This window comes from Ciconia boyciana, chromosome 1 (genome assembly GCF_034638445.1).
Source record: "Ciconia boyciana chromosome 1, ASM3463844v1, whole genome shotgun sequence".
In the NCBI taxonomy this organism is placed as follows: domain Eukaryota; kingdom Metazoa; phylum Chordata; class Aves; order Ciconiiformes; family Ciconiidae; genus Ciconia; species Ciconia boyciana.
The window spans coordinates 77783008-77808262 of record NC_132934.1 but is presented as its reverse complement, the minus strand read 5'-3'; the positions used below and the strand labels follow the sequence as shown (position 1 = coordinate 77808262).

General features: G+C 40.3%; 1 protein-coding gene across 1 annotated transcript in view; it reads left to right on the top strand.

Moving 5' to 3' along the window:
- EFCAB6 (EF-hand calcium binding domain 6) overlaps positions 1-24552 on the top strand; it is a 113843-nt gene extending 89291 nt beyond the window's left edge. Inside the window, 8 exon segments of the mRNA XM_072884312.1 lie at positions 2384-2438; positions 3019-3194; positions 12438-12650; positions 16097-16294; positions 18140-18321; positions 19159-19342; positions 21853-22002; positions 24402-24552. Coding sequence (XP_072740413.1) covers positions 2384-2438; positions 3019-3194; positions 12438-12650; positions 16097-16294; positions 18140-18321; positions 19159-19342; positions 21853-22002; positions 24402-24551 — 1308 coding nt within the window. The 3' untranslated portion in view covers position 24552.
- The last annotated feature ends 703 nt before the right edge of the window (positions 24553-25255 follow it).

Genomic DNA, 25255 nt, shown 5'->3' with positions numbered 1-25255 from the left:
AAAAAGCGAATAGCAAATTATCAGGACCCTTCCTCTCTTCCCCAAACCCCTTTTCCTCCTCCAGTTGTCTGTAAATTATGTCCCAAGCATGTAAATATCATGTCTTTCAAATAGCTCTGTTGAGTTTCCTAAGCTGAGACTTATTATACGTAGATATAATGTGCTACTGCAGGCAGGCATTATGGTTTTATCAGCGTGAGATGAAAGGATCATGTAGCAACTGAGGATACAGACATATGATCAGATGTGAGCACATTATACTGGCTGCAGAAGTTAGCACCTCTCAGCTGGGGCTCTGCAACTATCTGCATTCATGCTCTTGGGCACTTCTGGCTCTGACACAGATAAGGTGCATTAGCTGTTGAGCAGCAAGTTTCCTGGTTTTCCCACCTGTAAAATGAGAACAATAAAAAAATCCACTTCTCGCCAGAACTTTGAAAGCCCTGAATGAAAAAATACTGTATATTAAGCAGTCTTAGACTGTTGTGTTGGAGCCTACTGAAATGCAGCAGCCTCTAGACCAAATAATTCTTGATGCCACAGTAAGATCGCTTTCAAGCATGGGAAAGAATAATCTAAAAGACCTTGAAGGAAACATTCCTATCACAAAGAACTGTGGAGCCATCTCATCTGCACCTGCAGTTTCAGGTCCAGTCAAGTTCATGGCTTTAGAGGCAGGCTTACGCCTGCAAAGATGGTTTCACTACCCCTGTATCCCCAGCAATGTGGTCCTCCCGCCTGCCTTGTGTCAAAACCAGTACTTGTCTTCCTGCCCAATGACCTGGGTCAGGGAACTTCAACCTGACAAAAGCCTGATCAGTTGTGCGTGGCCACACACACATGAGCTGCTGCCCGCACATGGGAGGGAAAGGGAACGGTGACTGGGAAGATGATGGGGGGAGAAATTCCCTGTCAACAATGGCTGCATTTCTGAAATCTCAATCTGTGGACTCTGTCCTGCAGTTAAAAATAACACAGGCTTCCAACAAAGACGTCACTAGTGATGTCACTGCTACAAGCACTCAAAAAAAAGTAGTACCGTGGGAGATGCTGTTTCTTTACAGAAATCTCTTTTCACACTATTTGGAGACTCCTGTGACGTTTGTAAACTTATTGGGGCCACGTTGCCATTTTTGGCCAGATAGACTAACTATTGAACAGGATACTGAAATATTTATATAATCACTTTACATTTTTCATAGTAAGGGAGAAAAAAATCCTTCCTGTGCTCTGCATTACTGAAGTAAGAAATAGATAAATTCAATAGCACAGGTTAGTGTTTGTTAAATTTTAGTAGAAGACAATATCTGTCCTCTCATCCCTGCGTGTCTTGGGAATGGAGAAGGTCACAGTTTTGTCTGCTGAGGGTATGATTTGAAAATGACTTTTCGCATGAAGAAATCGTCCAGCTAGTCTTTTAGGATACCATTTGGTGGTTAATATAACTTCAGGGGCCAAGGGATTTTCCCCATGGAGAGCCAGACTTTGTCCACCATGCTATGGAAAAGCAGAACTTTTTCTCATTTCCCTTACATGAGAAAATAAGGAAGTTCAGTTTTCTTCTGAGCCATTTTTGAGTAATAGTTGCTGCCACCTATGTGATGGGGGACTCTAATGACATAAGCTTATAACAAAACATTTTGTTAGAAAGAGGCAGATCAGAAAGCACAGTTCCTAGAGTCCAGCTAGTTGAAAAAAAAAAAACCAACAGAAATCACATCCCATCCATGACATTTCTACAACTGAATACAGACCTTCGAATTTTCATAACAAATAGTTTAAGAGTTCAGGTGGGTCCTCTCTGTCAGTATAATCATTTCCCATTCATTTTCACCATACTCAGTACAATGCATACTATATACTCAATGCTTTGTTTTTCCCATAAGACTTTCGGTACGTAAGCAAAGATGAAACTTTCATATTAAGAAGTTACAAAATCCTCTTTAGTGATCAAAGGATTCCTTTCCAATGTCCTTTGGATATGGTAGCATTTGTTTTGCCAGTAGACATGGTTCACGTACATTAAAATATATTTTTTTAAACCCATTATTTAGAACAGTTCTAATGCTAAAACATAAAAGTTGTATTACGCCAATATGCTATAGTGTTAGCAGACTAATAGGATTTTAACCTGAAGTTTTGAAAGGTGTAATATTCATTTACATTTATGGAATCAGTGATTTATATGTGCATCATAAATAAGGGGCAGAATAAAACAAGGGGGCATGGTAAGTTAGTATCAGCCAGGCACAATGAGAGTGGGTATGACACACAACTTTTCTAGACCTTGGTATTTCTGCCACTCATTTGGACTACTCTCTTGCATGCCTGCTGCTGCAACTGTGTAAACTTAATCTGTTTCCCCCGGGAAACCTTTGGAAAGCTCCCACGAAGAACAGGCTGGGCATTTTGGGCAGGGGAGGATGAGAAGAGAGCAAGTGAGCCTTCAGGATGAACTGGAGCTAATGAGGATGAAGGACTATCGAGTCCTTTAGGGAGTAGAAAACAAACTTGTCCCGCCAGGGACAAAGGGACAATCATTGGGGGACAAAAGGCAAATGAAATATACTCAGGTGAGTTTAATTTAAAATATTTTAATTAAAATTATTTAAGGCAGCCCTTAAATATTTTTGTTTGTTTCCTCTCTTGTCTTAACGACTCTCTTTTCGGGAATGTTTAGATACTTGATATAATGCCTTTTTGCTTTTACCGTAGGTTGTTGTTTATTTCTATATTTATATTTACATGTGGTACAGAAATACAGGCTATTTTTGGCTTATTTCAACAATTGCATCTCATTTTTAAAGGAAAGGAAAGCTTCAAACTAAGTAAGGTTCTGAGAAATGGGTTTTGTTTCTTCATGTATAAAATACCTGCAAGTAAAAGGCATGTGGGTCTCAGGTATTTCCATGTGAACTGCTAAATGGTTGCTAAAAATGACTTTATCTTTTGGAATGTCTAGGTTTGCTTAAATAATTTGAATTCTTGGTTCTCAGGCATTTTCTCTGTTTGTTAAAGAAGACACTGGAGTAACTAAAGCACTGGAATTTTGGCAAGTACTTGACCACTTCTGCTTTAAATTATCAGACAAGCAGTTCAGGCACCTTCTCAAGAACCTTAACCTTTGTGAGGACTTCACAGTAGACTGGAAAGTTTTCCTGAAAAACATAAACCACCTCATAGAGATAAGAAGAGCTACTAAGCCATAATATATTTCTTTAAAAGATATGGTCTGATCTGTTAGAAGTGACTGACTGACTAACTAAGCATGCAAAATTCACATATCTTTCTGTTGATCTCAGTTGAACTCCATTGAAGCTCTTGTCTCCTTACAAACTGCTCTCAGAAGTTAAGTCTTGCACTTATGTAGATTTAGGTCTGTACATGTGGCAAGCTGAAAGCATGACCACGGATGCAGCCAGATTGCCCCAGTGGGGTGATGTAGGATGTGGGATATCCAAATATGCCCAATGATCCCTGACCTGCTAGATGGACTGGCCGGGGCTGGACAGAAAAGTGAGTGGAGTGGGAAGCCAACCAGGTTCTTGGTGCCAAACAGTAATAGCAGTGTAGATGTAGCAGGAAGGTCAAACACAGAGATTAGTCAAGAACAGAGAAAAGCTTGACTGCAGTCATGGACAGAGTCTTCTGATGCTCTGAATATGCATGTCGCAACAACTCAAATAAAACTAGAGTTGCTGTTTCTCTGTGGCAGCTGTTTGTGTCCACAGTGCCTCACTTGGAGTAATTCACTTGTACAGAAACAGATCGTTCAATTCATAATCACAGCCTTTTATCAGTGCAGCAATCCTTGCCGTTTTTGTAAATAACAGGAACATTATCAAAAGGTGTAAGTAAAAGAAGTCTCTGTCCTGTTTTAATTTCATAGTCCTTCCCTTTCCTCTGGCTTCTCCCCTCTTAGTCTGCCTTACCCAGCGGGAAGCGGTATAAGTAGATCTGAGGGTGCAGGAGTCCAAATGCCATTATCTTACAGCTCATTTCTGAACTTAGCTAAGGATGTGAAAGCTGGTTACTAGCTGGATAGAAAGCAGTTCTAAAAAAAAACCAAAGGTAAGTACTAACTTGCATCTTATGTTCTAAGAAGTAACTGTTTCATTTTCAAAATATATGCTTGAAGCACAAATAAAATGAGAAAAATAATGATCATCACCAAATGGAAAACCATATAAAAAGCCTACCACTTTATTGCCATGGCGATAATAGAATGTTGTGCTAAACAAATCTGTATAGAGCTGTACGGTGATTAAATCTTGTGTCATAAAGTAGAAGCTGGAAAACGAGTGAGATCTGTCTCAGCTGCTTCATGTCCCGAGTCAAAGTCTGTCAGGCTGCAAATAATCGTAGGGCTTGAGTGATTCAAGAGAGGAGGAGGAGGAGGGACCACAGGTTTCGAATGAAGAAGGACCCATAAGCAGCTCCAAACACTTGTAACGTGTTACAGACTTTTGTAGCAGGTTAGAGACTTTATCTATGCACGTCAGCTACCAATAGGCATAGCTTTACCAAAGTGCTTATTATAAGTGTAGCTTTATTCAAAATTTTATAAGGTTGCTTAAGTGTATTTTATTCTCTGTAAATTTAGCATTAATATTTATAGTAGTGCAACTGTTACTTTGTCCTTAGTGGCAGGACTACATTTAATTATAGTTGTTTAAAAAATAGTTGTGGGTTTTAAAATATTTATATTTTCAGCTTATTAAAATTAAAATGCAATCTTAACAGATATAATAGATTACGTGGTTCTCAAGTCTAAAACAGTGGAATACTTTGTATAGGTTAGAAAATGCCGCATTTCCCCCTTTCCTGCTTTTATGCTGATATAAATTCAGTAAGTTTCAACTGAGTCATACCAGCACAAAGGCCAATTGTATGAAATATAACATATCTGTATAATTATTTTGTGTGCTGTAATACTGACCCACCAGCAAGCTTTCGTGTTAACTTTAGAATAGGTAGCTGCTTTTGTTAGGGAAGGTTTTGCTGTAATGTCTTCTCATCCTCAAAGTAGGTGCTAAGCCTCCTTAACAACTTGACAAGCTGCACAATTCCTGGGACCAAACTCTGCAAGAGTGTGCGTTTTAACGTGAAGTCTCTTTAACAGTTCGTCCTCCAAGACCCTGAATATTTTCCACCTCAACTTAGCAAAAAAGTAAGCTACGTCCACATCTTTCAGGAGATACTCAGTCCATGACAGGACTGGAGCCTGTACTGCTTTTTTCAATATTGAGCGTTCACCTTGAACAGTTTTCTGTGCTGTGTTAGGGGTAGAAGGGATAAATCCATCATTAAAATCTCATATTAATCCACAAGGTAACATTTCTGAAAAGACAAAACAAATACAAACCAGGTTCACAGTGCTGGTTCAGCTTCCAGATGCTCTCAAATCTCATGTTTTCATTTTGGGTTCAACCCAAAATTTCCCACGCCTTTGCAATTTCATCCCACCCTGGGTTCACACGTATTCCTGGGCTCCTGTGCAGGTTCTGAGAGAAGGCTGGTTGTTAAACTATTCACTTCATCCAAACACACTACTATTTTGGCTTGTAAAGTACGTATCTAAATTAATGAGGTATGCAACTCATTCAGGCACATTAGGAAAACTGATCATTACGCTATACAATTTGATCACTGAAGTATATTAAAAAGTAACAAGTAAAGTATGCAGCTTGATCATTAAAGTATGGAAAATTTACTGAACTAGTAAAGTATGAGCCTGGGATGACTTTTGTCTCAAATGGCACCTCATAAATAAAACCCACAACCACAAAGGCAAACATTCACAAACCCAAAAGCCATACAGGTTTAAGTTGTATTTTTTCCTTAGAAAACAGCTGAATAAGGGGAGATGAAAAAAATCTTGCGGAAATTATTTCGAAATGTTTTATGTGTCACGTGGATCTTTTGATGGCTTTGACATATGTTGATGAGCTTTACATTCTGATTAACTCTCTATAATACACACTACAGCAGCTGTATATGAGCAGGATGCCCACTGAAATACAGCTCTCTAGAGCCGTAGGACTATACTATACAAAAATAGAATTAAAGAAATGTACAGTATTTTAAGCAATATGATTGCATCTTAATATTCAGATAAGAAAGAACCAAGGTTATGGCACTTAGCTCAGATGTTGCTAACCAACTGCAGAATAGCTGAGGAAGGAGACAGAGAGGACATTGTCTTAGGTGGGATGCTATTAACCACCAGTGGACTCTCGGAGGATATTTGTAAAAGTCCAGACCCTGGAGCTGGGAATATGCATCATGAACTTTTCTTGACTGATCTGCCAGTCTTGTGATTAATAAGGCCTGAGTTAAAATAAGTGGCTAATGCAGTCCAGCCTAATGAAAACTGCACTTGGGAATCAGACCCCCACAAAAGAAAATGTACTCGCATGTTCTTCCCCACTGTGAGCTATTTCAGATGTGGAAGGGGAAAAAAGTAAAGAACGTGTTAAAAGTGATAGTTCAGGGCATGCTGGTCAGGTCTAGACCAGCAAGGTGTCCATACAGGATCAGCACAGCTGCACTATAGGGGGGTGTATATGGGGAAAGGAGGGATCATGATCAGGGCCAAACAATCTGTTGTTTAGCCTTTCTGGAGCTGAGAGGGCTGAGTGATTTGCTGCAAGCTTAGTAAACCTTCACCTGTCAAGTCCAGCAGTGATTAGAAAGAGAACAGGTCAGGTTGAGGAGATGACAGAGAGAAGGGACAGATCATCGCTTGTGCCCATTCAAGGGCAGGATCTGAGATAAGAAGGGGTTTGCTGACACGTGTGTCTTTCAGCTGACAAAGGGAATTACTGGAGTGAGTAGAAACATATTCAGCAAAGCTTTTTTTTAAAAAATGTGATTTAATCTAAAATGATGAAAAAGGGAAGTCAGATTAACTTCCAGAACTTCTTTGCAGAAAAACTTGCAGAACATTTCAATACCAAATCAGGCATTTGATTTAGCTTTGTCCTGAACTTTCTGTTTCCACACTAATTTCTCCATTTTTGTTTGTATTTAGCTTCCAGTTCTGAGTTTCTCTGCAGTCTGTCGCATGCTGCAGAGTGCCTTCTTCACCAGCTGAGTGCATTTTGTTTTCAGCCAGTTCCATCTAATCAACCTGCCTGAAAAACTGCAGGCTTCTTTGTTCATCCTTGATGCTCTTCCTGACAGAGAGAGCATCCTGCTTCTCCTTGGACCAGTACCCATGAGAGGATTCCCCCAGTACAGCAAGTTCACATCTCTTCTTGAAGCCTGGCACCGTGAGAACTGTACCTCCAGGTCCCAGGACCCAGGTCCAGGACTAGTTTCTGCTATTCGCTAGTGAAAAGCATGGGCACATCATCGCTGTCTCCACCTTTGTTGGGCATGTTGCTGGTGGAGAGTCTACAGGGCTAAAGCCACTTGCTCTCACATCACATTGCTCTCAGCACTGGCTGCTGCAACTCCTTCCTGTAAAATGCAAACAAAACAGCTTCCTTGTGATCTTGGAAACTATTCCTAAATCAACAGAGGGGGCAACACTGACACAGCTTACCAGCTCCATGAATGGAGGGTGGCTGTGCTGTGACTCCCCAAACACTGATTTGCCTGCAAGTGATGAAATGGCACAGAGTGCAACTCTGTTGTAACCATATAGTTTCAGAGCTCAGAAAATCCATGCAACAGAGAAGTGACATCATCAGTCTTTCTGCAACCTTGCTTCCTAAATTCAGCAGTGTTACTAACCCAGCCCTTGTGCACTGTGTTCAAGCACGGGGAGCTGAAGTTCATTTTGCTGCCATGAACTACCTGTGAAATTGTAGCAGGAATATGTAAGGACCTGCTCTACAGAGGTGGTGCTTTTCCCTGTCTTGGGGGTGGGAGTTTACCATGTTTATTCATTACTCACTGTCCTCATCTGTTGAACCTCTGGGCGCTCCTGTTGTGGGCCACTGATTTGGTCAGACAACTGACTGTCATCAGTCATGACCCATTGCACCAGCAGCAGAGATTAGCAGGCCTGCTGATTATGTCCCTAGCCTCAGTCAGCAGCACCACAAACTTTGTCTGTCCTCATGTAGAACATCTGTGCTCCAGGGAGATACCCCTTCTGGGATACCTGCATGTTTGCATCTATTTTTCAGTATTACATCTGCTTCAGGCTGAGAAACATTAAAGCTTTCCTTACGCCATGATCTAACTCCATGTTTCTCTTTATCCATAGCAAAACTGGTTTGAAAATCCCCCTTCCTTGCCCCTGCTCTCCTATGCAGTGCCCTCCCTGTGACTACAATGTGCTGGCCCTCATTGCGCCAGGATATCTGTTTTGGGATCTTTCTCCATTGACAAGCCTGCCAAAGCCATACCTCCCTTTCCTTCTCTGTTCTGAGTAATGAAGAAAAGGGTCTAATGGAATTTTAAAACGGCAAATTGTTCCTTGGGATGGAAGCCTTTCACTCTATATTTACTAAGAGTAGAGGAAAAGGAGAAAGTAGGGATAATGGAAAGTAGGGAACATAGTATTAGACCATCAGGCGTATTGCTGATGGGCTAGACCCTGCTGGGGAGACAGAGGAGCAGGGAAGCCTCATTGTGGCTTCTGCTTCTTTACCCAGTTCTACCTAGGCTTAATATTTCACACACTATTGTTTAACACAATAGTTATTTTAATTACATTTAGAGGAATGTGGCTTTTTTCTAAACAAGGCAGAGATTGACATGCGGGCCACCTTTGACTCATTGTGTCAAATAATTTTATCAAACCATCGTATACTATTACATATTCTAAACACTACCAAGAGTATTTTATCCTGCAAATGTGACCTCAAAACTTGAATCTGTCTGTTGCAAACTGTTGGGCAACAGGAAAATGGTACATTACAGAATGACCCTCAATGGAGTTTTCATCTTTTATTTATAATTGGGTTTATTATTGCAAGCTCCTGTTGCACACCAGCTACCAAATCCTCAGCAGGCGTAAATCAGCACTCAGGTTAATGGAGCTAGACTGATCACTGCCAGATGAGGATACAGCTCTACTTGTAGCCCGGGGATAAAATACAGGCTTCTCTATAGCGCTGAGACTCTGAGAGCTAGAACAGGCCGGCTGGTGAATTACTGGTTATCTGAACATGAGATGAAAATGCATTTCCACCCCAATCCATGCTCAGGCAACTAACTCTGCTGCTTCCACACATCTTTAGGGAAGAGCATTTATGGAAAAGAACTTGAAGATACGTGTTGTTGGGGCAAAGGAGGGCCCATGAGCTAAGCACAGAAGCCTCTAAAACTGTGTAAACTGTCAAAAGTATGATTACTTCTGGCAAAGGTCATTCTCATGTACAAAGAGGAAAATGCATCCTTTTTCAGGGAAATATATAAGGGCTTTCTTGTGTAAGCTGTTTCCCAAGACCTTTGCTTTCTGAGCCTCCCCAGAAAGGGAGGGAGGTCAGACTTGTGACAGGACAAGGAACAGCACTAGAGAAATTGTAATTTATCTTGATGTACCAATTTACTTTCTAATTGAGAATTCCTCTTAATAGAAAAATCTTCCAGAAACAGGAAGGAGCTGCAGGAATGGAGCTTCACTGAGCAGGTGTGGGTGGCAGAGCCTTCTTTTATTACTAATCAGCATAGTTATGCCATTTATAGAAAAGGACATGAGGCTGTGCAAGGAACTTTCTAAAGAAGAAAAATACAGCCCTGCTTTGAAGAGCAAGCGAGTTACATACGGTGACCCATAAGAAAAGCCTTGTAATAATGCCTCCCCTGTCTTGGTGAAAGCAGCAGGTGAAAGAGGATTTACATGGTCCTCCCAAGGTGCTCTCAAATTCTGCTAGGAATGACAAGAAAGCCTGTGACGAGCTGAGCAGGACAGTCAGGTAATCTGGACTTCACAGCTCATGGTGGCAGCTGGCATTTGGCCATGGTGCGGGGCAGGTACTGCTCAGAGGCCGTGTAGTAGTCTGAGAAGCTACAAAGCAGGAGTGGGCTGCAGAGTCCCAGCCCCTGAATTCTGAAATGATATACATACAGAGCTTGATGGGATGAGTGGAGCACATGGCAGTGAACATCAGGAAATCGCTAAAAGAGAAGTAACCCCTTTTTCATCCAACAAAAACTCTTCTATAAATGGTCTGTAAGCACTGCTAGGACATACACTGCACAGCTCTGAGACAGCTTCAGTCCTGTTGCTCCCTTTCAAGGTTGAAGTGAGACACAGCAAACCTAAGAAATGTATCCACACTGTGTATAAGGTTAGTTTCAAATGGAGAAATGGCACTTAAATGTCCAGATGCCCAGGCCAGAGTCTGACATTTTAGGCTCCAGCTCCATTATTTCAGCTAATGGAGATTATTTTAGCAGTGGATGATAGAATCATAGATACACACTGAATTTACTAACTGCATGTGGTAGACGAATGTAACGCAATAACTGAATAGAAAAGGTTTTCTAGTTTTCAATCTGTAGTTAGCAAGAAGAGCAAGTGATTTCTTTTTTTAATTGGCTCTCTAAGCATTTTAAGATCGAAGTGCATTAGGTCTTATGAAATAGAGAAAAAGCCCTTGAAATTAAATATATTAGGAAAGCTTATACTGACAAAATGTTTCTTTAAAAGGTTGCAGGGCAGTAATACTTTTTCTAAGTCTTTGGATTCATTAGAATAATTAAAAGCAGCAGTGCAGTGTTTTTTAGTTGCACTAATCTCAGGCAGGCAGAAGGTGTGCCCTGTGCTGGACCATGCCCGGTAATCTTCACTTCCTGACTGCAGCACGAACCGGCTTCCGCGTCTGCATGCACGATTACATTTCTCGTATTTCTTCTCTTAGTAATAACGCAGCCTCAACGTCTGTCCCACACGTATGTTTTATGTAAAGCAAAATTAATATTGAAAAGTGTATTTTGCATCTGAAGATAGTGGAGTCTTTTCTGATGAGGAGGCAGGTTTCTTGCAGTTCTGTAAGAAACATATTTTCTTTTCCATCCAGTTATAACGATCATGTGAGACGTGACAAGGAAACAGGAGTGCAGGACCAAAAGCCATCTGTTTCTTTTTTGGTATTTCATATTGCATGGAGCAAGAAGGTGGCAAAGCATATATGCTTAAACATAGGAATATAAAATACAATAGTAACATTTAACATGCTGTAAAGAAGTGTCTTTGAACCAAAACCAGCTTTTTGTTGTTGTTGCTTTTACCAGGACCTCTTAACACAGCTATAGTAAAACTGGCTGCCACTTGTGTTTGTGAAAACTTTGCTTATAAGATATTTTACATATTTAGTTTAGACAGTGCAGTGGGTGGAAAGTCGGCTTCCATTCCTGAAAATAAGTAGTTTCTTCTTCAAAATTCTGATACTGCTTTTTAATTATTATTATTATTCTACATTGTGCCATTTCTGAGACTACTTTTATACGTAAAACTTGGTTTCATTCTAAAAACTGACGTTAACTACTAATTCTGGAGGTAGAATCTAAATGTTGAATAGATTTCATTGATATTTAACTTTCTGAAATGTAGCCTTTTGCATGCACAGTTAGACTTTTGGTATTCTCAGGTATGTCCATACCAAAGCCTAGCAGTGCTTACCTCTGCAGTTTGTCCCAACCAATTGTATTTTGTCCTTTTTATTTCTGCTTGCCATATGACCTTCTACTGTATTTACCCAAAGTGTGGATTTCCACCCTGCAGAATGCATAATGGGGGTTTAGTTAGCAATAAGCTCCAGTGGTAGATTTTAAAAGCTGTACACCGGTGTTGGATTTGAAAGCAACACGCTGACAAAAGAGGTTGTGCACACCTTGTACTAGCATTAACACACTCGTACCTGATGCCTTCTCTGCTTTCCCCTCACACATTCTGTACCTTTGCAGCCTTCAACTGCATCATTTAGCTGCAGTATCCCTACTGTGGATGACCAGATTAAAAAGTACCGCCGTAAATATACCTGGAACTTAGAAAGGAAAGGGAAATAATTGCCCTCTCTTTCATCTCAGGACTGAAGTGCCTTTTCAATCAAAGGGATTTCCACTGCATGCTAAAGACTATTCAGATGAGAAGAATACGTTTGGGATATTTGGGCTAGTTAGCACTCACTTCCCTTTTTTCTGCATTAACAGAATAGCCCTCTTTGTAAGATCCCCCAATTTTTTAGCCCTTTGTAAAAGTTTAGGTCAGTCTAGGAGTCCTGTGCTTTTGTTGGCCTGTCACCAGTTGGATCCCATTTATAGAGAGTCTATTTTTCCCTTAACTACTTGCATAGCCCCTTTTCTCTTTTGTGGTGCAAGCCAGAATTCCTGGAAGCAGGTTTTACTGCCTGCGGGATCTCGAAGGCTGCCTTCTCCATGGACGTTTCCCTCTTTGACTGGCTGAATGCCACACTGCGATTTATAATTTATTCAGTGGATCCATTACTGATTCTCTGTGTATGTTTTTTGTCTAGACTGAGGAAGGGCAAAAAGTCATTCCGCCTAAGTCTTCTTGGGAGCTGTCAGAGAGAGGCATCCTCTCAGAGATACAAGAAGTAGTGACTGCTGGTTTTAACACAATTGCAGAAGAGTTTAAAGATATTGACTCTTCAAAAGATAATACAGTATCAAAAGAGGCATTCTGGGATATATGTAACCGACATTTTCAGCGTCTGACTGAAGAACCAGTAAGAAAACTATATTGTTTTGTCTTGTTAATTTAAGTGTACAACTGGGTAAATTGGCTTTGGCTAGACATGCATTTGCATACTGTTGTGTATAGGCAAGTAGTTTAAAAATTTGGATGAAATGAAAATGTTTTAAGACTATCATTCCATGAACATTTGTTGCTGCATTTGTAGGAGATTATTTTTCTCCTTATCTCTGAGGATGGTTATGAACTATAATAATCGCAGGCTTTCTAAAGCAAAGTCACGGAGATGCTATTGCTAATAGCAAAGGTGTGAATTTAAAGCACAGTAGTTCTCTTTCACTAGCTCTTTATCTATATATTTGCTATTTTAAAATTTTCTTTTTTCAGTTTTAAGTTAATCCACTTTCAGTTGATGGGGGAAAAAGCCTCCTCAGCATGGAATAAAAAGTACTTCCATGGGGAGCTAATGCAAATTCTTTTTTCTCAGCAGCTATTTTGTCCTGCCTTCCTTGGACAAAGAAAGGGGCAAGCATTAACATTTCCCGGCCACCTCTCAGCTACTTTTCTGGGTTAAAGATTCCCCCAGATTAGTGTCAGCAGAGTTTATGTAACCTTGAATTTAGCTTGAGTGACTGAAGTCATGGCATGAATCTGGCGGTACAAACCATCTGATTAGCCCAGTGCTAATCTCAGGGGAACCAGAGAGGCCAGTCTTTCATAAGATTCTGCTTCTGCTGAACTCAAAATGAAAAGAGCCATCTTTTATCTTTGCTAATGCTGGTTCAACGTGATTTTTCCTAGTCCAAATACTAGGTGAATAATAAAACAGAGGCAATCTTGACTAAAAGATTTCAGATTTTACTTAACAGCATTCTAACCTTCATGCTCACGATTGCATCAATGCCATTTGGCAGCAAACTGAAAGACAAGACACAGAGCCTCCAAACTCATATGCATGTCTGCACTACAGAAAATGATATTAGTACTTTGCTCATTCAGACATATCCTCTGATTTCTTGGCCCTGTACTTCCCACCAACATTTTTTACTATAAATTGCAGACAGGAATGGGGCCTGCTTGTAATTACAGCAAAGATATTGCACAGTCTGCCATGTTATCAGGTGCTGCTATGCATGTGTAGAGTTGCAGATGAAAGCACTGAAAAAAAAAAGTCAAAATACTTTTCACTTCCCCCTTGAAAACAGCAGAAAAAACCCCAAATGGCCTGCGTGCTCTATTCCTAGTAGCCACACTTCTGGTGAGGTACCAAGTGTAAGTGCCAGATCTGAACCTGGAGCCTCAACACCAGGTGAAAGCAAAAGTGAAAATGTGGTGATACTCTTTCCTCATCCCTGTGAGCTGCTGAGCAAAAGCGCCAGGGTGAGCTCACAGCTGAGCCCTGGCCGAGGCAGGAGAACACACACCTTCCTGAGCTGTGAAAAATCTCTTGGTTTTTTCTTTTTTTGGAAGCAGTAAGGCAAGCATCTCCAGCTGAAGAGTCTTCCAGACTAGATCCTGTCTACTTTACACTCAAGAAGTAGTGAAGGGACACAGGAGCTATTTTATACTTAAAAGAACCTCAGACAAGTGAAGAAAAAAAAAATCTTGATAGAAACTGTCATCCATAATAGCAATGAGAAGCAGGCCTGAGGAACCTCATTTATATAAGCAGCAGCCTCTGTGCGAGTGAGACTCAAGCCCTGCATCTCCAGAGATATTTTGATTTTGACAGGCCTCTCAAAGATATGCCTACGTATATCTATATGAAGATGCCCCAGGAGAGCCTTCCAATCTGGATACAGGGTTTGCCACTGCTAATCCAAACCCCTGTTGTTCAGGCTGTTGTCACTGCTCAGAGTTGTTGCAGAAGTGTTACTAATAGTCATAGTCTGGATGACTTCACAGAAAATGTCTTCTTTTATCCTTTTCTGGATGATGGCCACTTACTGTTTGCTATTAGCAAGGCTCAGCTGGAATCTGTATTGAGTAGTGGATGAAGAATTTCTTCCTGAAGTTTGGGTTCTTGGTCTTCTGAATTTCTGATGCTGTGACCTTTTCCATAAGAGGCTAAGGATGGTAAACACACTGCAAGCAAGGTGTTGATTAATATCTTGCCAACTGACATCCCCCTTTTTATCACAGGCGCTTTTCTCCTCTCTGCTTGAACTCCCTTGACTTGTTTGAACAATCTGCAATCCCCCAAATGGCTAAACTTCGTTGGGTGTTGAAATAGTTTCTAACTATAGCTAACCCAGCTCATCAGGGTATTGTTCTATTTAATTGAAGTTTGTAATACACTTTGAGATCCTCGTATGAAGTGTGAAGTATAATCATAAGCGCAAAATAGAATTGTTTATAATTCATAATGTGGTAGCAGCCAGGCCAATGGGGGAAAGTTGAAAGGAAATTCAAAATGTATCCCTTGCCCTTTGAAGTTTGACTGCAACTTGGCACATGCATCAAAGAGGTGACTAGTTTCCTTTAGGGTTTAAGCCTCTGCCGAAAAAGATCAAATCAAAAGCAATCTGAGGTTCCCAATTAGATTTATATTAAAAATCAATAATGAAGACCTTAAAAAGGCATACTGATGACTCTTGAAACACTTGCAAAATGAGTGCAGCTCATTTAAGGGCAGGCTGTGATAATCCTTGCTTTGATTAGTAGCTTATATCATGAGTAGTCCCATTTAATTCAGTGCAGCTACTTACTGAATAAAGTGCTGTTCAGCGGGAAATCAGCCCAGCCTTGTCCTTACGATTCCATACATAGCCCAGAGAGTGGGCTACCTGCCCTGTGTTGGGGTAGCCAAGCAGCCACACAGACCTCCACATGCAGCAGAAGCAAGGGTAACAGCAGCTGCCTCCATGTCTTCTGTATGCTGGCTGTATTGTAGAGGTACAGTTCCTGGTCATACGTCATAACTATATGTGGTTCTAAAAGCTGTAGAGATTTCCTGCGATGTTCTTTTGTGCCGATTCATTTTTGCCCTCAGGGTGAAATAATTTGTTGATGCAAATACAATAACTGAGGAACCTTAATGGCCTCCTGAGATGGTGGTATAACTTAGGCGCACCTGATAGCATGAGAAATTCACCTCAATGGTACTTAGCCAGGATACAAGTGCACCATGTATTTGATTTACATCTCATGTTAAAGCATTATTCTTCTAGACTGCAGCTCAATCACTGTGTCTAATCACAGGGTTTAGTAGTTTAAACAGCACACTAAGGGCCCAATTCAATTAAAAAATGTCCTGCAGAAATCCTTTTTTGTTTTCCCAGCCTTGCGCAGGCTTCTGTGGAGAAGCTGTGATTTTTTGTTTTAATAAGATGGGCCCTAGGATTCCTTCTATTCCAAGGCATCATCTCCCTTTCTTTTTGATATGTTTTGTCACATCCTTAGTACATAAGGGGATTCTGTTGTAAAACTAGCATGTACAAAAGTCATCTTTTGCTTCTTCATTAGTTTTAAAATCTTTGGAACACAGTGGATGTCAGCGCTGGTGGACAGTTGAAGTATCAGGACTTTTTGAAGAAGTTCAGCTCAGAACTTGTAACGACACCATCAAGCACTCCCAGTGCAACTAGTTCTGCAACTTCTACCAAGCCAGCTACCTGTGCCGTGCAGGAGCCACGTCTGTCTTCTCAGCCTGAACATCCCAAGACATCATCTTCTCTAGTAGGGCAAAAGAGCATAAGTGTGAATGTTTTATGAATTTTCTGGATTTTTGTTTCTGTGCATAGGCTGAAAATAACACCTGTGTAACTCAGTGAAGGTATTCCTATTGATTGCCCATGAAATCAGGCACAACCACTTGTCAATAAGCAAATGAGGTAATTTGCAAAACTGTGTTACAACGACAAAAATTTGGCCAGACAGTAACTCCACTAAAGTCAAAGGATATATGTTGATTTATACCAATAGCATTCCCTGCTGTTACTGTATACATATCCATCAGAGCTGTACTGCAAATAAAATTTCTGTGTTTACGCACAATCAGATTTCTGAGGACAAACTAAACAGCCCAATTTACAAAGTCCCAAAAGCTGCAAAAGCAGCATAAAAAAATATAGTCAGCTTATCTGTGGTCATCTGACAAAGCTAGGCAGGATTGGCAGTTGCAGTTTTCTAATAGGTGTTTGCTGGCCTGTCCAAAAACATTCTGGTGGTCTTGCCTGCTTTCTGGGGGATGCCAAATTACAGCAGTTAATGCCTGATAGTCTAACTGATAGACTTGCCATGAAGGCCTGTGACCTGAGAGAGGTAAGAGAAGTGGACTAGGAATGCAGTAGTTTTGCTTCATTTTTGCATCCATACCTATACTTCATGTCAGTAATGCACTTTGGTCCTGTCCACCACCATGCTGGCCTCTTATCCTAGTGCTAGAATTCACAGAAAGGTGGGAAAATCATTACAGGCAGAAAAATTAAATATTCCCCTTGTGGAGCTGCACCTACCTATTCCACATTCTTTGGCTACAACCAAACCCACAACAGAAAAATGAAATATTTAGAATTATTCAGTGCCTGGAACATGCTTGGATTTTTTACTACTTCTACATGGAGATGTTTAGCTACTGAAAAAGAAATAACAGATTGAGCAAATTAAAGATGCAAACAACTTGTCAGGGCTGGTATATCTAAACATTGGCCCATTGCTGGCTCAATTATTGCATTAACTATAGGTTCTTTCTTGAAAAGCCCAGACAATTAGCTACATGCATCCTTCATGCTTGGATCCAGTTCCCAGAGAAAGCAATGGAAAATTCCTCTTTACTGTCTGTGAATGCAGATTGGCCATTATAAGACAATAGGAAGGGAACTTAAGTCTCCCCAAACTTATGGCTGTTGGAAAGACCCCAGCCAGCCTGAACACCAATCAGGATGAAAGTTCCTGCACCCGTGAGACCCTCAAGTGAGCACTGGGAAGTCTCACTAAATATGAGATGATACATTGGATCTAGAAGCATAAATACCATTTGTGCACGTTATCGTAGAGTGGTAGGCTGAGGCTTTGCTTCCAGCTCACCCACAGTACTGCTGAGGCAGCAATCAAAGAGACACTGAGCATTGGAATCCTCTCACATTTTCCTTCTGTGGCTCTGCATAGGACCAGGAGTTCTCCCAGTAACAAATCAAAGCGATGTTATTTCATAATTCAGTGACTTAGCACTGGTTGGTTTGTTTGTTCTAAGATGGCACTACATGGCTTTTTTTGAACATGGTATCTGTCTTTTAATAAGAAACAGTTTGGAAAAAACTATAAATTATTTACAAATTAAGCCAAATAAAGAAAAAGTGGTCAAGGCCCATTAAATGAATAGTGTCATTTTGACACTAGGAGTTTTCTCACATTTTTACCTACAGTTATGCAGACACAATTCAAAACAGATGTAGAAGTGGCGCAAATGGTACATCAACATCAAGTTTGGAAGACCAGAAACTGGATTTGTCATCTGGTGGTTTGTCTACACAACCAGTAGAACTCAATAGGAAAAAAATTACCATTATCTCTTGCCTTTAGATACCAGTATCCTGTCGTCCTCAGACAACAACAACTTGTTCTGCACCTATCCTTAACTGCAAAACAATAGAAAATAAGATAAGAAAGAATATCCAGCATTCCTGGAGAGGCATACTGAAAGTGTGCCAGGAGAAGGATGTCAGCAAGCTAGGAGAAATCCCAGTGTCACACTTCCTAGGTTTGTCGCCATCTGAAAAGTGCTTTATTCATTCTCAGATGCGTTCTCTTCTCTTTCTGGTGTCCCAGCCACAGCAACATCTGGCCTTTAGTAAGTGGCATCCACTGCATGATTGCTCCAGCTACCACCCTGCTATTGCAGAGCAGAATAGCTTACAGAGCTTTGGGTGCACAACTTTCAGATCCCTGTTCAGAATTAGCTGCTCCTTGGAAAAGGAGCGTGTGGCTTTGCTTGTGCTTGCTTATGGCACGTACACAAGTTTCTCATCACTTTCCCAATACACTACCCTTTCCGTACCTGGGGATATTTGAATAAATAGATTCACCAGTCTTTTCCTTGTGTGTGCTTCTGGTTGCACTGGTCTTGACAGCAGCCTGCTGATTTGAAAGGACCCTGGATTTTACTCTTAGGAGAGCTGGGCTATGCTGCTCTTCTGTTGTGTTCTCTTCTAGAGAGAAGATTTTCTGTGCCTTTGTTAGGACATTTGCATGTGTGATAAGACTGTGTGCACCCATATAATCGAATGTAAAGTCCTGGCTATAAGAACATGTTAGCTTATCAGATCTTTTATCTCAGTTAATGTCAAGGGGTACTTCTTGTGCACTTAAAATCAAAATGACATGTTATCAGTCCCCCGAAACCCTGTAAAATGTGAACTGCCACCCTGTAAGTATAGGCAATTACATATACCTACATATAGCAAGAACTGCATAACACACTTATGCAGCAGTCACTGCAACTGATGACCTGTCAACATATCTCTGCTAAAACCTGTGAACACAGGACAGCAATTGGCTATTTTTAAGAATGACAAAATTAATATTCTTTCTTTGCATTTCAGATATACAGAGAAGTTCAATTTGGATTTAAGTGAAGGGGAAATTAACCAAATAACAACAAAATATGATTTAAAGAAAAATGGAAGATTTGCATACTATGACTTCCTTCAGAGTTGTATCTTGTTGTTAAAACCACAGGAAAGCTCACCACTACAGAGGGTAATTATACAGAAGCCACAAAAGCCGGTAGGTACAAAGCTTATAAAAATCAAAATGACAAATTTTTTTTTTTTCAGTTTCTGCTGTACTGACAGGATATTTCATGGCCTGTTTCTATAGTCACTTTGTGCAGGGACTTTCCAGCATTCTCTTATTTAATCCCATGATATTAATTGCCTAGTATTCATTTGGTAACTCCTTCAGCTGGAGAATTTAACTCATTGAGATCATGCTCTGTGTATCCAGGTTATATGATAAATTGGCAACATTTGCTAAAATTTGGATAATAATTCCAAATAGAAAACAGGGAAGCTGACAGTTTAAGAGCTTTTGTTGAACTAAATAAAAATCAAGCTAGAAATTTAAAGTGCATGGGATGTGTCTTAGGATGGCCCCCACTAGTGACCTTGTCAGCAAGCTGTGCCTCTGCTCCACACCCAGCACTGTAAGAAAAGCCCAGAGGAAGCTCTCACTTGCGCTGTTGTTAATGGTCACTAAAAACATCTAGTAGCCAGGACTGGTCAGCACACATTGCACCCTTGCAGCTCTCTCTGCCACACATATCTGCTTCCCAAGCTGTGATGAAGAGGCAAAAGAGTCCCAAGCAAGTACACACAGGCTGTTCCCCTCTGCCCGCAGTAGTGCTCTAGGGCAGAAGAGATCAGAAGAGACACAGAAATCTGGCTCTCGTGGCCCAGAAAGGAAGGCATCAGTAATAGCATCCCAATCAAGTTATGTAGTAGGAACAGTGCCAAATTCCAAATCTGCTCATTCAGCGAGCCTGCTACATTTTTAGGCTGTTTCTGACTGTGCCTAATTAGTTTAGATATGGTTAGTAGCAGCATTTTATAGAGAAATTACATTACCGAACTGTTTTCAGATGTGGAACGAACAGATTGCTACCAAGGTATGAAGAAAGTATCATTAGGAATTATCAAGTATTCACTACCAGTAGGGAGAGTAAGGTAAAACTATTAAGTTTTGCATCAAAGAACTTCATTATCTTACATAAGGTTTCTTTTATACACAAATTTGGTGCTGTAAAATTCCATCCCAGTATTCTGGAGTGGATAAAGCAGTAATTTTTAAGTGCCTATGTAGCTGTCTCAATTTTTATTTTATTTATTCTATTCAGAAAAAATAATGAAGGTCTCAGTCCATGAGACCTAAGCACCTTTATATAATGCAATATTCAAAGTGAAATTTCCTCATAGATTGCTCAGCCCATTCTACCTAGTAAGTGTAGAGATATACATCAAAAGGAATAATAATTAAAAAAACAAATAAAACCTTTTTTTTTTTGATGGCAGGCACAATTCCTTCTCTTTCTCAAAAGCCTAAGAGAATCAATGGCCTACGGCTTCATGGAAGCATCCAGGCTCTGAGCTATGAAAATAACCCAGGTTGAAGTCATCATAAAGTGCCCTTTCCCTCCCTTCAGCCCACAAGGATACTCAGTACTTTGGGTTGGAAACGGCATTATTCATGTACCCACTCATTCCTCAGCTACATAGTCTGAAGGAGGAATACCCCAAGAGCACAGAAAGAAGGTGCAGCTGCCCCCCAGGCCTCTTACAACCCATGTAGGCGCAGCACAGCCTCTGTGTCCACATAGTAGATGTATAAAGCCAACTGTGCATTTCCTTCACAAGGAGATGCTTGTAGAGACTCCAGTAGCATGTGCAACTGGCACAAATGGGGCACTATTGACTCACCCAATTACAATAATAAATACCTGGAAAGTGTAGGGTGAAGCAGAGATGGAGCTGTATTTTAAGAAAACAGTAGAGCAGATCCAGACCCTGCAGGTGGAAGGGGGCTTGCTGACTTTTCCCCGAAGTCCGTTACTCATCACTCCAGTGTTAAAGCTTTGTACAAGTGGAATTAATTTTGCCTTAATGAATAGTTCTGCAGTTCACATGTGTTCAGGGTACACCAATGTAACAAGTTTAGCCAGGCTAAAACAACAGGCCACAACATGCCCCAAGGAAAATTAACCCTATGGTTCAGCTGTGGAACTGCAGAAAGGTTCAACAGCTGGTTATGGGGTATTTCATAGGGGAAAAGTGTACAGTAGGGTTTTGTTTTTTCTTAAATATTGTACCACTCCCACAGTTGGCTTATGCATTCAGTCACTTTAAAGCAAAAATTTCACTCCGAAAAGTGAACACTGCAGAGAATTAAAAATGACTGAAAGAGCGAGTTGAAACAAGGACAAGCATAATACATGTGAAAACACTGAGATCTGAGCAGAAGTTAGACTGATTTCAGAATCAGTTTCAAATAATAAAAGTTAGGGCTTTGATAGTGATTAAGTAAATACACCATCTACACTTCCCAAGAATATCAAAGTGTTATAGGTTAAAATAATCTTGTGTAAACGGTATCTTGCAATAATTTGTAAACAAGTATTCAGCAGCCAGAAGCAGATTAAGGCAGCATTACAGTCCAACACCTCTCCATTCTGCATTGTAGTTGTGCCCCGTTGTGCTCGTGATGATGTTAGTAAATGCAAGTCTCTCATCCAACTTTGTTAGATGAGTCCTGGACCACAAACCACATCATTCTTCAGCACAATGCTGAGAATTCAGCCCCAGATCTTGCACTGCTGGAGACCAATGAAGCAAACTTTTAAACCCTATGATGAAAGTCATACTGGACTGTTACATATTGCAGATTACAGACAAGTAAATTGCATTTAGCAATTAAGAGTCAGAAAATTACAGTAGTCTAATCTGAGCTTCCTGACTGAAAATTTTCTGAAAAGTGGTACTGAACCAGAACACAAACTCATCCTGGCCCCTCTTTATGACTTCAGCTCTGACCATTACTCACGGTAATCTTTTTCTCCACATGTCATTACCCTTCCTTGAGGTCTGAGGTCTTAGCAGGCTCCTGAATAGATAAAACAGAGAAAACCCTTAGTCCCTATACAAAGTTTAAATGCGTATCTTTCACAAACATGTGGGAAGGGAATAGAAGTGTACCTTCTGGTAGGTATCCCTCCAGGCTCTGTTACAGCTGCAGGATCCTGTGACCCTCCAACTGGTGTGGTCCCTTCTAAGTGTGGAAGGGGCTCAAGCAATCCCCACTTGAGAGTCTCTGTTTCTGGTTTCTCTCTCTGCTCTTCTGTGTGCAGCATAGTTTTATACTCGGCAAGGGATCCGTATCCTCTGCAAATATTTTAGTACCTTGTATCTCCTCAAATACACACCTGTGTATTCCAGATATCAGAGATTCTTCATCTAGATCCATGAGGAGTCCGATTTTTACTTAGCTTTACTGGTTTCAAAATCTCTGATATTGTTTTAACTAGGAATAATAATCACTATCTGTTCTGGAGTAATTCTGAATATTTGCTAATCAACGACATGAAAAAAAATAGTGTAGGACCCTAAACCCATTTAATGCTGCATGCATTAGGACACCCCTTGGTATCGCTACTGCCTCAAAGAACTGATCAACTAGTGGATGGGATGCTCAATCGCAGCAAGCAAATGCTTGGCTGCAATAAGCAACAATAAAGGTGTGCTTCTGACACTCCCCTCCCCCTGAATCTTCAGGAAGCCAGCTTGTTGCCTGGTAGACTATAAGTTTGGTTGATTATACCAGTCACAGAAGTGCTCTTTTAAATCTTTACTTATTTAGGACTGGTGGGAATGTGATATGTTCTGGCACTGCCACATAGCTGAAACTTAAGTCCCTGCCTGCTCCTCTGCGAAGGCTGAGGAGCAAGATGTATCAATGTGGCTGTATCAGCTTCATGGCTGAGGCTCCCTGTCTATCACTGCAGCTTTCTGACTGCTTGGGCACTGCCTCAGCAGACCAGGCTCAGGGGAGGAGTAAAGATCAGGCTCCTTGCATTTGATTTTAATTTGTCATGTTCCTCTAGGACACGTGATGATTACCAGTTATAGTTAAAGCAATGTCAACAACTTTCAAGTCAAGCTTCCTAACATGATATAAGCTAAGAAAAAAGAAACAAAAACAAACCAACAACAAACCCACAACCAAAAAACTACTCCTCTTGGATCTAGATCAAGAAGCAATCCCCGATTCCAAATCCTACTACAAAGGTGTTAATCTGCTGGTTGACAAGATATCAAGTGATTTGTGGAGGTACAGATCCCTTTATCTCCTAGGTAACTTAATTTACTGAAACAGGGAAATTAGCTCTCTACTAACTTCAGTAACACTACTATTTATGGTTGTACTATCTGCAAGGGGTCATTAGCGATTTCTGATGCTGAGCTGTTAAGAGGGAAAGGGGCAGACTAATCTGAGTTTGTCAGAAGACTAATGACAACTGGCATAGCACACAAGGACACACTGTGTTGCTGGTCACTTTCAGGGTTTAAATTCCCAAGTGCATCTAAAACCAGAAGTAATCCTCAGAAATTAATGCATTGTTTTCTTTCATGTTAGGGCATTGAGAACGTTTAAAACTGTTGAAGTGCTGAAAAAATACACTGGGTGAAATATTTGAAAGATGCAGGTATCTAACCTGGCTTTTAGCATCAGGTGAACCAGATGCATCCTGTTCAAGCTGGGTTCCCACTGAAGTGTTAGGAAGGCATGCTTACAGGCTGAGCATTTGTCCCATGGAAATTTAAAGCACTGAATGCATCATGGGCATTATTATATACATAGGGGTTTGCACAGTTTGAGGGACTGGATTATTCCTTCTGTTTCTCTGGATGCAAAGGCTGCAGATCATCCAAGGAGGATAGAAAAGAAGATATTCCACCTCTTCATCTCATCTCCAGATAGTAGTAAATTAGCTTCTATGCACACAGATGCTACCCATTTCCCAATGCTCCCTCAGGCAAATGCTAGTTGGGCTAGTGGACAAAACCCCTGCGTATACAGGTTTTCAGATATTCATCCCAGGGAGCCAGTATTGGCATGGGAAGAGTAAGAGATAATAAAGGCTTGATTTTCTAATGTTCTGAGAAACCTAAGACAGAGTGGAGCTGAATCATCAAGTTATTTTGTGAAGAAATTTTAGCAAGATGAACTAATGATTTTACTTCTTGCTCACCCAAAGCACTGAAATAAATTTTGAAGTTGTCTCTGTCTTTTGTAGGTTCTTCATGAGTACAGCATTGACCTAACTGAAGAAGAGTTATTCAACATTTTGGAATATTATGATAAAACTTTGTCTTCAAAAATATCCTATAATGATTTTCTCCAGGCATTCAGTAGGATTTGGTCAAATGCAGGAAACTGTAGATAAAGACAGTGAATGATTTATAATTTCAAATTTCAAACTAATAAATTAATTGAGTATGGCTTTTTTGTATCTATTCATTAGAAAACTCAAAATACTTTAAAATTCTGACAGTGGTCCTGTGTTGTGGATTAAATCTACATAGTGAGGGAATTAATTTTGCATAATCCATTTATCAAAAAAGAAAAAGACAACAATTAACATTGTCAAAATAATGCTTCCTAAGATGTCTTCAAAAGCAATTCATTTAAGGAAATTATTTTAATTTTACACATTTTATCAATGACATACTCTTAACTTTAGTAAAAAGGTTTACAAGATGTGCTATTGAATTTCCTCAATTGTCATTTTCCAAATGTATTACTTTTAATACGTTAGCCTTCATTATTCAAAAAACTCATTCCATTTCTCAGTGCATCTTTTTCCGCTACTTGCAGTGCCATATATGTATTGTCAAAGAGAGGCTAATGTGCCCTGGCCACTGAAATGTAAGCAGATGCCAACTGTGTCTGGACACTGCACCTTTCTCTGTTAAAACTGTTCTTCTGCATCCTTCAACACAGTTTAGAAGAGAAGCTACTTTACCAATAAGCTTTGGCTTCTTAACTGCAGAGAAATATTCCCAGTGTTAGCTGTGAGGTTTATATTTTTAAGGACAGTATATATATATTTATACAATAAACAGTAAATTGCAAGTAAAACCTCTGGTT